The sequence below is a fragment of the Arachis duranensis genome, chromosome 3 (genome assembly GCF_000817695.3).
Source record: "Arachis duranensis cultivar V14167 chromosome 3, aradu.V14167.gnm2.J7QH, whole genome shotgun sequence".
Taxonomy (NCBI): Eukaryota; Viridiplantae; Streptophyta; class Magnoliopsida; order Fabales; family Fabaceae; genus Arachis; species Arachis duranensis.
The window spans coordinates 129405130-129418497 of NC_029774.3; the positions used below are offsets into that span (position 1 = coordinate 129405130).

General features: G+C 34.2%; 2 protein-coding genes across 5 annotated transcripts; one reads left to right on the forward strand and one right to left on the reverse strand.

Moving 5' to 3' along the window:
• The first annotated feature begins 1745 nt into the window (after nt 1-1745).
• On the forward strand, nt 1746-4546 carry LOC107481806 (ubiquitin carboxyl-terminal hydrolase 4). The gene is made up of 6 exons (XM_016102122.3): nt 1746-2102; nt 2587-2703; nt 3018-3116; nt 3223-3411; nt 3571-3752; nt 3882-4546. Exons 1-6 carry the CDS (start codon nt 1986-1988, stop codon nt 4285-4287), a joined length of 1110 nt encoding a protein of 369 aa, XP_015957608.1. The 5' UTR covers nt 1746-1985; the 3' UTR covers nt 4288-4546.
• A 257-nt stretch (nt 4547-4803) lies between these two features.
• On the reverse strand, nt 4804-12946 carry LOC107481804 (calmodulin-binding transcription activator 3). Of its 4 annotated transcripts, XM_052258693.1 has the most exons (14): nt 12801-12946; nt 12249-12365; nt 11055-11156; nt 10232-10351; nt 9636-9751; nt 9351-9439; nt 8994-9036; nt 8682-8889; nt 8418-8519; nt 7521-8299; nt 6686-7383; nt 5803-6367; nt 5360-5683; nt 4804-5151 (listed from the first exon to the last, which is right to left on the reverse strand). In XM_052258693.1, the coding sequence occupies exons 3-14, from the start codon at nt 11092-11094 to the stop codon at nt 5050-5052; spliced, it is 3186 nt and encodes a 1061-aa protein (XP_052114653.1). In that variant the 5' UTR covers nt 11095-11156; nt 12249-12365; nt 12801-12946; the 3' UTR covers nt 4804-5049. The 4 variants fall into 4 exon arrangements, with proteins under 4 accessions (XP_052114653.1, XP_052114654.1, XP_015957607.1 ...); XM_052258694.1 differs by lacking the exons at nt 12249-12365; nt 12801-12946 and adding an exon at nt 11569-11847; XM_016102121.3 differs by lacking the exons at nt 12249-12365; nt 12801-12946 and having other exon boundaries at nt 11055-11492.
• Nucleotides 12947-13368: the final 422 nt, after the last annotated feature.

A 13368-nucleotide genomic window follows, 5' to 3' on the forward strand; every position in this document is an offset into this window, starting at 1 on the left:
AATATGAATTAAAAATATATATTAGATTTTTATACTAAAAAAATTAGATTAATAATTAAAAATAATAAATTTTATTGATCATCTAGCATTTCTCTTATTAATGGTAAAAAATAATAAATTTTATTGATAGTTAAAATTTACTATCATTTAGCATTTCTCTTACTAATTAGGAAGAAATGAATAATAGATAAAAGTATATATGAAAATTTTCACACAAAAAATATAATTATGTTTGAATCATTTAATGCATCATGTATTCATGTGTATACGTAAATTCTATCTTTCAATAATCACATTCATCACTTTCATAATAAAAATGTGTCTTCGTTAATAAAACTGCACATATGTAATGATTTTGTCCAGCATAATACTATTTTCATTAGTAATATCGCTTTTTGGTGACAAATTAGATATTATTTTTAAAATTTAATTATTTTATAATTCAATTATTTCTTTTTAAGCTTGTTTAAAATTGACACAAATTAGGAAATAAATTTTCATTCATTCAATGAAAATTACACAATAAACATAGCCTAACAGATGAATTACACTCTAAATTTTAATTTTGAACAATTAACATAAACAATAACAAGATACAAGTTTTCAATCCTAGACAAATAACCATCATTATTTTCTTAATATACTTCAATTCTTTCTTAATCTGATTAGTTGTGGTATACTATTTCTTCAAAAAAAAAATTTTTGGTGCATCAATAGTGAACTCTCCTTTTCTTTTGGATATGATTCTTTTCATAACTTTCTTCACTTTTTTTTTTAACTCTCATATTTCTTCTACCTTCTTTAATTTTATCGATCCATATGAAATACTCACGTCCCTATTTAACTATGGCAGTTTCAAGAAGTAGCAAAGGAAAAACACAAATCATAGAATGAAAAAAAAAGTATAAAAAAAACGTAATGCAACAAAATAACTTCCATAAAGAACATAAAAAAAAAAATCCCAGAATTTAAATCAGTTCCAAACTCCAGCATTACTGCGTTAAGCTCATACAAATACTTGCCATTGTTGCAGTGAAACTTCTTCTTGTTGTTGTTCCTTAGTAATAAAGATAAGTTGTCAAAAGCGGCTAGCACAACTAAAGGAGATAGAGTTTTTCTTTTATTGCAATGTAGCTATCTTCCTTTTCTGTTAGAGTTCCATAAATTTTTTTAATTTATATTGTTGTAAGGAGAAATAATAGAAGTAAATTCTTTTATTTAAAAATTAAATTTTAAAATTAAATATCTAATGTATCATCAAAAAACTACGTCACTAACAAAAATAGTTAAGGTGAAAAAAATTGTTATAAATGTTCAATTTTACTACCCGAGATACACTCTTAATGTCAAAATGGTAAAAACATAAAATTAATGTGTACAAATAATTCATTAAATGATTTAAACATAATTAGATCCTTCATATAAACATTTATATATATTTTTATCTATTCTTCTTATTAATTATATTATTTTTTAGATTAATTTTAATATACTATTAATATAAAATTATTTTATATATATATTTAATTACATAATATCATATTAATAAAATAAATATTTTTTATATTTATTACGTAAATAATTATTTAAACAACAACTATAAATATACGATTATATTACACTAGTTAGTGTATCAAAATTACTTTTTGTTTTTTCTCGTGCGGTGGTGGCGCATTCGTTTAATTTGATAAAGAAAATAAAGAGATAAATAAAACAGCGGAAAATGAGAGTTCGAAATAAAAACCGTTCTTTCTTTTCTTTGTGTCAACATTCCATCAAAACTTCCGTCAGTATTGTCATCCACGGTTCTCTCTGTTGAACAACAAAAACCCTTTGCTTCTGCCAACAGAAACTATTAAGACTTCGCTCGCCAATACCACCAAACCCTAACGATTTCCAAAGCGGTCATTGTGACCTTTCATCTTGTGACTCGCTGAATTGAATCGGATTCGAATCTGACTCATCGGAAATCTATCCACTCACTCATGGGTGCTGCGGGCTCTAAGCTCGAGAAGGCTCTCGGCGACCAATTCCCCGAAGGAGAACGTTACTTCGGCCTAGAGAATTTCGGCAATACTTGTTACTGCAACAGTGTTTTGCAGGTTTCTCAACTGATTCATGGATTTCGTTCTTTAATTCTATGTTCTGCTTTCAATCCTTAGCATCGATGATTCTTTTTTTTCCCTTTCCTTTTGGTCTATTCATTCTATGGGAAGTTTGCTGAAGATGTGTGTTTTTTGGTTCTGCTGTTGACTTGCTTCTTGAACTTCGACGTGTTTGATTTGTGAATCGATATTAGGATTGGGGATGTGCGATTTTTACTTCCGACCCGCGACTCTTAATCATCTTTCATAAGTTTTTTGTTGAAATTGATTGATAGTCTATTGAAATTTTAAGGCTAAACTATTATTCAATGTTTTCTTTGTATGGTCCACACTACATTTTGTACAAGCATTTACCTTTTCTAAAATATGAACGTCTTTAGTGATGGTATATGAAGATGTGTATGATTATTCTTGTTTTGTAAATATCTTCATGGTTCTTGACTAGTAGTAACTTATCATTTCATTTTGCTACTTACTGCAGGCACTATACTTTTGTGTTCCATTTCGTGAACAATTACTAGAGTATTATGGAAATAACAAAAGCATTGGGGAGTTGGAAGAAAATCTTTTAACTTGCTTAGCTGACTTATTTTCACAGGTAATTAGCCTGGAGTTTGGTCGATTCTGGGATTCACATGCATCATGCCCCAGCTTGTAATTTAATAACAATATTACTAGACTTTTTTATTTATTTATATGCTGATTCATTTATTTATTTATTTTGGTAGAAGAAAACTCATCAGAGATAAGAGATAAACAAGTACAAGCATAGAAGATAAAATATCGTATAACTAGTAAATAAAAACAGGAAATAGAAGAGCCTCCATCCAAGACAAATTGCATGCTTCTTTATATCTTTCTTGGTTGCAATTTGTAAATGTTAAAAACATATATTTATTTCTCTTGGTGTAGATAAGTTCGCAGAAGAAGAAAACTGGTGTCATTGCTCCTAAACGATTTGTGCAGAGGTTGAAAAAACAGAATGAAATCTTCCGCAGCTATATGCACCAGGTATGTTCAAACTGTCAAGATTCAAGAATCAACTTCCTTCAATGAAATTCCATTAGAAACATAATTTTTTGTTGTGGATTTCCTTATTTTTTCCCCTTCTGGGTAGGACGCCCACGAATTCCTGAATTATTTGCTGAATGAACTTGTTGACATTTTGGAGAAAGAAGCCCATACTGTACAAAATGATCAAGAGACGTCCCCACCTTCTGAGAAGGCTGCGAACGGGCTCACAAATGGTACAATTAATGGTGCAAAGAAAGATCCTTTGGTTACTTGGGTGCACAAAAATTTCCAGGTGACCTTGTTCTGCCAATTTAACATTTGCCACCTTAAATTTTGATTGTTAATCCTTCTTTTGTGGGTAGGGGAAGGGGGTTACTCTTGTAATGAACATAAAATATCTCATATACTTCTTTCTGTATGGATTTTCATTATTGTAACTTGCTCTGATTAGGGAATACTCACAAATGAAACAAGGTGCTTGCAATGTGAAACAGTGACAGCCAGAGATGAAACATTTCTTGACTTGAGCCTTGATATTGAGCAAAATAGTTCAATTACAAGCTGTTTGAAAAATTTCAGTTCCACTGAGACGTTGAATGCTGAAGACAAATTTTTTTGTGACAAATGCTGCAGGTATATTTATTTACCTTACAGTTTCACTAGCAGGCACAAATTTATATATTGCCTCAATCGTTTTGAATCATATGCTTTATCTCAACAATTTCATTGGTTTTTATACCTCAAGTTTTCTTATGATACCAGTTTGCAAGAGGCTCAGAAAAGGATGAAGATAAAGAAACCACCTCACATCTTGGTCATCCATTTGAAGCGGTTTAAGTACATGGAACAGCTGGGCCGCTACAAGAAGCTATCTTACAGAGTTGTCTTCCCCCTCGAGCTGAAATTGAGTAACACCGTTGATGAAGCAGACATTGAGTATTCTCTATTTGCGGTGGTTGTACATGTGGGAAGTGGCCCCAACCATGGGCATTATGTTAGCCTTGTGAAAAGCCATAATCACTGGTTATTTTTCGATGACGAAAATGTTGAGATGATTGACGAATCTGCTGTGCAAACTTTCTTTGGATCAGCACAGGAATATTCCAGTAATACAGACCACGGGTACATTTTGTTCTATGAAAGCCTTGGCCTGGGTAACCGGAGTTAGACGGAGGAGTTCTATGAATTTTAGGTACTAAATCATTTGGAACCCATCTGGTTTATATATTTATTTTCTTTACTACCGTCTTCATTTTTCAACCCTTTGAAGGAGATTTTACGTCCTTCAGACAGAGGATATACGGTTGTGAAAATGTAAACTTAGGTGGATGGCATGTACAGTGGACGACGATAACATTATCTTTTTTTTTTGCATTTTCTTTTTCACAATAATAGCAGTAAAAATATATGGGTGGAAATTTCACCGATATTGCGTATTCATCGCTGCAAATGTCCACCAACATTAGCAACTAACTTATGTTTGAATAATTTGCACTCAGACTACAGTTATACAGTGTATATATTACTATTAGTTTTGTTATAGGTGGGCATTCTTTGGACTAATAAGAGTATTGTCTTCGGACGCATAAACTAACTACTTGAGTATCCATTCCAATGATGTTTCAAATGGCGCTGGGATTAAATGATTTTATTGTGAAATGTTGGGCGGAATAAAGAAGTATCATTCTGCGTTACCATAACTCATGTATGACCAAGGTATTAGATTAAAGTCGAGTATTTTTAGTAGTTACATCGCTTTGAACCTATAACATCGCATTTCAGCAATTATCTGCTATACAAGGGAAGCAGGGAACAATTAGTATTATTAAAAAAGAAAAAAAAAAAAACATCAAAACTAAGGCAACACATGCCAGACTCCTAGGTGCAATGCTCATTCTATTACATAAAACAATGGAACGTATGCTAAATTCTAAATGACTGTAAGCATGAAAGTATCCTCGTCCAGCAAAGTTTCAAGATCAATGAGGTTATCAAATTCTCTTCTCTCTTCTGAACTCCTATGATGTTTTAGCTGCAAAAGACATATACACAAGATGTTCTTTACTTCCACAAACAGAACAAACAGTCATGTGCAAGGCCTGATATAATGCTCTCAAGTTGATGCAACTCTGAATTCATAAATCTTACACGAAGAAATCAAGGTTGAGCTTGAGAACGTTTGGATATATTTTTAACAGAATGAAAATTACAAAGCAGGGGTAAAAGAAGGGGTAAAGTACCTGGTTTTCTTGGATCTCAGTTACAACATTCAACAGCCTATGGTATTGGTCTCTTGCCTCTGGATACTGAACCATTGACTTCACCCTGGATAGGGCTTTCTGCAACCTTTCCTCTGTTTGCTTTCTGCCTTCTTTCAAGAAATCATACTCATCCTCCTTGCACTGTGTATCTTGTACCATAGTTCCCTCGGGAACATCTTCCAATTTAAATCCACGTAAACCACTACCTTTTCGGCGCCAGCGCAAAATAACTTTTTCTAAAATTCCAACTGACCAAATTATCTTTCCACAGTTCTTCCTAACCTGGTGCCCCCTTACATGAGCCTAAATAATGGAAACTGAGAAGTTAGAATCATATCAATTAGAAGCGTTCCTGGAAGAAGAATAGGAACAAAAATTAAAGATAAATGTGAACAGTATGACCATTTATAACATTGGAACACCTGAATTTTAACTATTCTTTGGCGAATCATCAAAAATTCTTTTCTGCCCTTCCAACTGCGGAATTTGTTCTGGATTCGTATTGCAGCTGCATGTACAGGCTCATTGCGTTGTCCAACCTTGTGTGGTTTTACAGTTATAAGAGAAAGAGCATCTTCATCAGATATTCCAAATTTATCATCATATTCTTTCAGTTGTTTTCTTTGGAAAGATTGCACTCTATAAACTTCATGAATACGTGCAGCAGCCTGGCTGGCATTACACACTGCTGCCAGTGAATCTTTCAGTGACAGTTCATATGATAGGTGATCATCATTAACTTCAGTAGTATTGTGTTGGACCCTGTATACTACTTTTGATCCAGAACTTTCTCTCGTGTCCCTGTTCATATCAAGAGATAATAGTTGCACGCTTATTGAAGATTCTGCAAGATACCCTGCAATTCCTTTGTGACCGTTTGCAGAAGCCAGGTCAGCTGGTGTTCTACCAGAAGGATGCTCTGGGCTTGGATCAGTCAGCGCCCCAGGTGCTGCGCCAAGAGAGATGAGGGAAGCAACTGTGAGCTCCCTGAAAATTAGAATTGAGACGTATGTAAAGAAAGCCCAATCATTGAAGTACTCTAATTAGTTTATCCAGATTCTGTTGGAATTTTTAATAAAGTTCCCAGCAGAACTTTTATCAGTTTCTTGATTGAAGACATTTCATCCATCAAGCCTATAACAAACTATTTCTCACATACTAGCAACAAAGTTGCAATTAATATTAGTGATAAATATAAGGGTCATGATGTGAGTTATAAACTTATAATATGGTAGACAGATATAATCAGCTTCAAATACTACTTTGATCAAATGCATTTCATTCTACAAGCACTAAAGTTCTCACCTGCCACAGAATGCAGCCCAATGAAGAGCAGTCCATCCATTTACATCGCGGAAGTTCACATTTACACCAGCAATTACTGTGGGTTGTAAGGCCCAATCATAGCCAAGAGCAGCCGCAAGATGAAGTACTCCTTGGCCACCCTCATCCAATACATTAGGGCCTTTCCCATCTTCAATGACTTTTTGAAGGAGCCACCGAAGTAACTTATCTTTCAAAAGATTTTGAAGCAGCTGCTCCTGTACATTTTGTGGAGAAAAATCTTTCTCTAGAGTGAGTTTCAGCAACTTATCCCAATCATCCTCCTCCTTCCTCAGCAAAGCACTTATTTTACTTCTCAGTTCAGATTTCTCACTTACACAGATTGGATCTAAGTTTTGAGGTAAGGTATGCCCCATGTACAGCAGCTCTTCAAATCGCACACTGAAATTATCAGAAATGCTCTCTCTCTGCTCAGCTGCATTGTTGACTTCTTGAGTGTAAATGTCTCGGAAATCAAATTCTCGTATTTCACTACATGCTAACCTATTGGAACAAGTTACATAGAAAGGAATCCTCCCAGTTTTGTGTGGAGGAGTATAACAAGAAAGAACACCATTGTCAATGATATTAGCTGGCACTTCTACCTCACCGAACATGCAAGACCATTTACATTGTTCTGCTTCCTGTAGACTCCTCAAGAATTGTCCATAAATGAGAATCTGTACAAGTTTGTAACAAATGAAGAAACAAATAATCAAAATTATAGAACTGAAGAAGTAATATGAATGAGTTGGGAAAAAGTCCAGTGAACATAACATCAAAACTGAGAGCAAGTACAGAATATCAAAAGATCCACCTTAATTTCTGAGCCTTCAAATGCCCAGCTTGGGGAAAAGTCAATAATGGTAAAAAGTTGATCATGGGAAATAGATGGATCCAGTGCATAGGTATCCAGGTGCACTTCGGAAGGAATAGTTGCATTGTCCACATCGTTTTCACTTTCAACTGTACCCCAATAAGCACTAAAAGTGGATGGAGTTTTAGATTCTTCCACATCTCCAAGTTCTTTACTCATCCATTGGTTGAAACTGTCAAGCTTCTTCAGACCCTCTTCTGCAAGGGATCCATCTAACAGAGCCTTCTTTAGAGTTAAATTTGTATCATCTATTCCATCCAGGCTTCTATTGGTTTCTATCTTCTCTTTTGCATCTAATAGTTTTTCTTGAGGGTCATCTATCATAAGAACCTTTGGTTTATCTTGATGTATAAGACACTGTTCCAAGGATCTTTGAGGATCAAATTCATATAACTCATTCATTACCTGCCAATTTCCTTCAACTTGTACCATATTTTCTGTCCCATTCACTTTGGTAATATTGGTGGTGGAATTTGACCTCAATAGAGAGGCATTGCTATTGATTCCCATGTTATCAGGTTGGATTTCAGGGAGTATGGGTTGAAGAGGCATGTATTGACTTCTCCCATTATTTTCCAAGATATTTTCCCACATTGAAAAGCCAAGGTGCTGTGGGGGTTCATATGCCAATCTAACATTATGAATGTCTTTGATTTTGCCAGCTTGACTGAGCATGATATGATTCATCCCAGGAGTGCCACACAACTTCTCTTGTTCATCTGTGATGGTTTCAATATTGCAATTAGTACAACATATTAGGTAAGAACCTGCATGAATACAGAGGCGTGGATATATGGAAGATAAAAACGTAAAGCAAATAAAAATGAAGAAATTTACTTATGAACTGCAGCAGGCAATAAGTATCAGGAATCTTCTCAACAGCTGGGTGTTGTGTTTCAAGGAAGGAGTAGTCTTCTGAACTTGCGTAACTATTCAATGCTGTAAACACTACACCAAGTTACAACTTACAAATACGAAATACAAACACAAGAAAATACTTAAGAGCTAAGGCATAAATATTAACCCAACTATGTTTCTCTATTCTTGAAAGTAAAACATCTGAAATCATCAACAAAATGAGGTTACAAACAAAAGAAATACCTGACTCAGCTTCTTCATATTCTGTTGCTTGAGTGCTCTTCATGCTTGTTGTATCTATTGTATGTGATGGAACCTGGTAGTTATGTGGATGAAGACTACATGATAAAGACATTTCCTTCTCCGTGGAACCTGGTAGTTTGTCAATTTGTGCATAAGGAAGAGATTCTTGATTTTCTTTGGCAGCACCTCTAAAATTTGCCTTAGTTGCCTGATTATTTTAAGCAAAAGGGAAGAGAAGAAGAGGGGGATAAAGATTATCTTGACCATCTAACTAGTTTCCAAAAAATAGCAGATAAAATTGTAGCATGTTACCTTCACTTCCCTATAATGGACAAGAACAATGTGCGAGAGTTCCCTACAACAATATTTAGATACAATAAATGAGCAAGATGATACCAAGAAGAGGTCAATCCACAGTTGGATGCATGAAATAGAAACAATCAATTTCTGGAATATAATTAAATTAAACATAAGAATGTGATCAACTGTTGCTGAATCTTTCTCATCGGCACTAGGTAAAGCAAAAGAAATCACCATTAACCAAGAAGAAACACCTACACAAGGACCAGTATGTGCGTATTTGAAAATTTTCATTTTCCTGGATAAAAATATAAAGGAGAACCTCTAGTGAGATTTTTAATAACATTAAGAAAAAAAAAAAAATCTTACTCATCAAGCATCCAGTATGTGCGTCTTTGAAAATTTTCATTTTCTTCTCCGTGTGCATAATAGCAGTGCAACACATCCACACTTCCAGCCTAAAAGCGTGAAACCCATTCAAATTAATAATTTATAAAAAAGAAAGAAGCTATTGATACACGTCCTAGAGCAGAACTCATTTTCAATGGCAATAAATAAATCTTACAGCTTCATTTATCATTTCAGTGCCTGCTAAAGGTGAGTTGTAACTTGTAATAAAACTTATGATGGTGATCTTAGCTTCTATATATTTACCTTAAGTCTCTCATGAGCTTCCCTCACTGTTTTTCCATCCTTTTTCTTTCTCCAGTTGTGGCCATCTTTTCTAAAGTATCTCAGCACCTTCCGATCAAACAGGAAAAGTGAACCACCTAATGTCAAGCAAAAATATAATTAGACAGAGGAACATCTTGAAATCAAACACAGCACACTGATGCTTGACAATAGTGCAGGCCCGAGTCGCCTCATAAAATGTTAAATCTAGAAAATATTACGTGTTTAGTTTGCGTTTGCATTTTTGTTTTCATTTTTAGTGTTTCTGTTTTGAAGATTTTGTGAAAGAAATAGTGAAACCAAGAAATGAAAATAGAAAACAAGATTTTATTGTTTTTCCTATTTTCTCTTTCCCGCAACAAAATCTTGAAAATAGAGAACACTGGAAATTAAAATAGAAAATCAAAATGCGAACCAAGAGTGCCCATGAATAATTCACTCCCCTTATCCCTTTCAAATAGAAGAAGAAAAACAAGTAACAGAAAAAAGAATTTAAAATTCATTTTTGTCCAAATCAAGTAAAAGGAAGTTGTTAAGAACTCAAGACAACTGTTGACTTGGGACGAAGAGAATCATACTTGGCGGCATATGTGCAGGCTCTGGAGCAATTTGGAACATTTTATAATTACTGAGAATTTCACAAATTTCAGCTGGGCGCAGCCATCGATGCTGAGCTTCTATAAGAATTTGCTCAATATCTGTTTCCATGAGAGAATAGCAAATAGATATTGATACAGATTGCTTTAAATAACTCAGAGAAACGCAATTAATAACAGTGATACAGTACTGCTTCCCTAACCCAGATCAGTGAAGTGGACGGAAAAAAGAGAGAAGAGAAGAAAATGAAATAGAAAATGAAAGCTTCAATTCTTTAGTCAATATATATTGAAGCAAATATGGACAACAAGAGACTGCAATTCACTCCCGATTTACGCATACCAAGATTTGTAAGCAACTTGATTCCCTTTTCACCACTAACAAGATAACTATCTAGTCCGGTTTCTTATGAACCAAGTCAACCAAACTACAGAAATAAGAAAGGGAAAAAAAACTTCTGAGTACTAAGACATGGCAGTTGAAGCTAAGCTAACCAAGTTCAAACATGCAGAGACTATAGACTTCAAAACTCAACACAAACCATTGTCCACCCTTATTCTGAGATGAGAAAGCTGGCTACAAAACCATGCAAAATTTTCTTCACTGAGTAACAATCAGAATTAATATTTTGGGACTGGAAGAAAAAGGCCTCACAGAGTTCTTGTTAAGGGAAATAGGGAAATGTTCCTATAATATGATGCTATTGCTATGATTCTAGCAGTCACATATATATTTTGGAAATCAACTAGAATGAAGAAAGCATGCAAGAGATAATCCGCAAAAAGAGGGTCAAAGAACGCTTACTAAATTGATTAGGGGGAACATAGCACTTGACGTCAGCCATGGAAATGGAATCCAAGTCACAGTCACTTGGGCTGAGTTAGATTCAACTGCAGTTTTGTAGAACTGTAAGCAGCAAAGCAGAGTTGTCTTTGAGATTTTGGGCGGAAAAAACATTCAGACTAGACAAGGCTACGTATTTTTTTATTTTTTATTTTTTTCCCAAAAATCTAAACAAAAGGAGATAGAGATGTTGTAGTACAAATGATGAATGAATGTGTAATGTGTAATGTAATGTTGGAAAGTTCAAATCAAGGTTTAACGCGGAGAGAGAATGTAATGATGTTTTTTGGAAGAGATACTGTATTGCTTTTTTTTTTTTTCCGACGCGGGAGTGCGGGACGTACAACTAGCAAGGGTAGTGTAGCAGTGTCAGCATAACGTAATAATAAGTAGAAGCGCCACTTTACACTTGTCAAAGGGTGACGCAAATTTGTTTGACTCATATATTTTCTTTCTCAATTTCTATTTGACTAACCTTTTTTTCCTCGAACCTTCGCAAATACCCTTTCTTTCACCCGTAGACTTTCTGGTCCATATTTATATTGCACCTCTGTCTCCTCTTCTTGTCATTTTCTCCACCCGCGATAAATAGTGACTAATACTTATCTAACAAAGTCTTGTTCCACCAAATAGGATTGGGTACAAGAATCAAGACCATTATTACTTATTACATTGTGTTTATGCTTTGAGATGTTGGTTGATTGTCGTAAATCTAACACAACCCAACATAATTTTAAGAACGTCATTGCATCATGGCTATGTATTTCAATGTTTTACGTGCACACTCAACAACTCCTCGTTTTTTCAAGCTTAGAACTGGCTACGTAAAAATAGGCCGAGTTCGCTATAATTAATGACTAAAAAGACTTATTATTATTTGTATCATAATATGATAATAAATTAATAATTCAAACGAAAGAATAATATAATTATTAATGTATTAAAATTAAGCTTTGATCATATATTAAACTTTTATATTATATTATTCAACCTGCTTTTCCTTGGAGACAGAGAGAGGCTCCTTAAGGACCTCAACCATATTTGCTTCTCAACCCTGCATAATTATTGCATTGTTCGAAGAATTCCGTTGCATTTAAGGGATTAACTTCTTCAACTCATAAGGTACTAACTAAAAGAGAAAAAGAAAGGACCCACCTCAATAGTTTTTTGTCTTCCAAGATAGCAATAGGTCATGCTCAATAGTCAATAGTATGATAATCCCATTCAAACGGACGTCTTGAAAGCAGAAATTTTAACCAAGCTTTATTTACCCTAGCATTAACATAGAAAATCAAGATAAATAAAATGATATTCACCTATTCTAATTTATCATGAATGCAAGGAATGGAAAAAAATGAGTCTGACGAAAAATAGGCACTAAAAATTTCAATGGAAAAATTGCTCACCATGAAAGTCAAATATCAAGAAAGATTTTCAAAATCAACACCAAAAATTTACCTATGAGAAGGGGAGAATAAAAAGATAGATTGATTCATATGGCAAAAATAAGGAACAACATATACATTTAACTTCATAAGATCTTCAAGGAAGGGACTGCGGTTATGACCGTCTTTTTTTTAGTGCATTTGATCCATAAACAGACAAAAACAGAAGCATACAATCAGAAGCTCAGAACAAATCGGTTAAATTTAAAGCATATTAGTAGTGCAATATATAAATACTAAAACAGGAAATTGTGAAAGTTACCTGTGTTACCTAACATAGAGCTCTTCTATCCTCTTCTCAAGACCCTTCTCCAACACATTCTGATCAGCAATTTCTGTGCTGCATCAGTTCTTCCATTCTCTGGTCAAAACCTTCCTTCTCTTCTCTAGCTTGATCTCAGTTTTCACCTGTTTAATGGGGAAAAAGAATTACTTTCACTCTTGAACTTAAAATTATGCCTGAATCCAAGCACTTGTGAAACTGAAGAAAACCAGCTTGCACACACCAAATGAAATACAGATCAGAACCCTTGCCTAAACTAGTAATCCGTCAGCAAAGATAATTATATGCTGTTTAAAGCCTCCTGAATGTCCAAAATATAAAAATCAATTCAAAGGGCTCAATTTAGAGAAGGCTTGAATTTGGACTTCAAAATGAATTTCAGCACAAGTAAAGAAACAACCTGTTTGGATTTGCAAATTGAGAATCACTAGGGAAAAAGTGCATGTCCGGGTGAGTGAGCTTTACATCTAGGTCAAAATGCAAAGCAGAGCATTTTCATAATTTATTCCATTCTTTCATATATAGTGATAAAATTGATAAGGGAAAA

Excerpts from the sequence above, each read along its gene's own strand:
- LOC107481804 (XM_052258693.1), bottom strand. The coding sequence starts at position 11,094 with ATGGCTGACGTCAAGTGCTATGTTCCCCCTAATCAATTTA. Across the intron at positions 9,440-9,635 it reads AAGCTCATGAGAGACTTAAG|GCTGGAAGTGTGGATGTGTT; the intron begins GTAAATATATAG and ends TCACGCTTTTAG. Across the intron at positions 8,520-8,681 it reads ATATGAAGAAGCTGAGTCAG|CATTGAATAGTTACGCAAGT; the intron begins GTATTTCTTTTG and ends TAGTGTTTACAG.
- LOC107481806 (XM_016102122.3), top strand. The coding sequence starts at position 1,986 with ATGGGTGCTGCGGGCTCTAAGCTCGAGAAGGCTCTCGGCGACCAATTC. Across the intron at positions 3,117-3,222 it reads TCCGCAGCTATATGCACCAG|GACGCCCACGAATTCCTGAA; the intron begins GTATGTTCAAAC and ends CCTTCTGGGTAG. Across the intron at positions 3,753-3,881 it reads TTTTGTGACAAATGCTGCAG|TTTGCAAGAGGCTCAGAAAA; the intron begins GTATATTTATTT and ends TTATGATACCAG.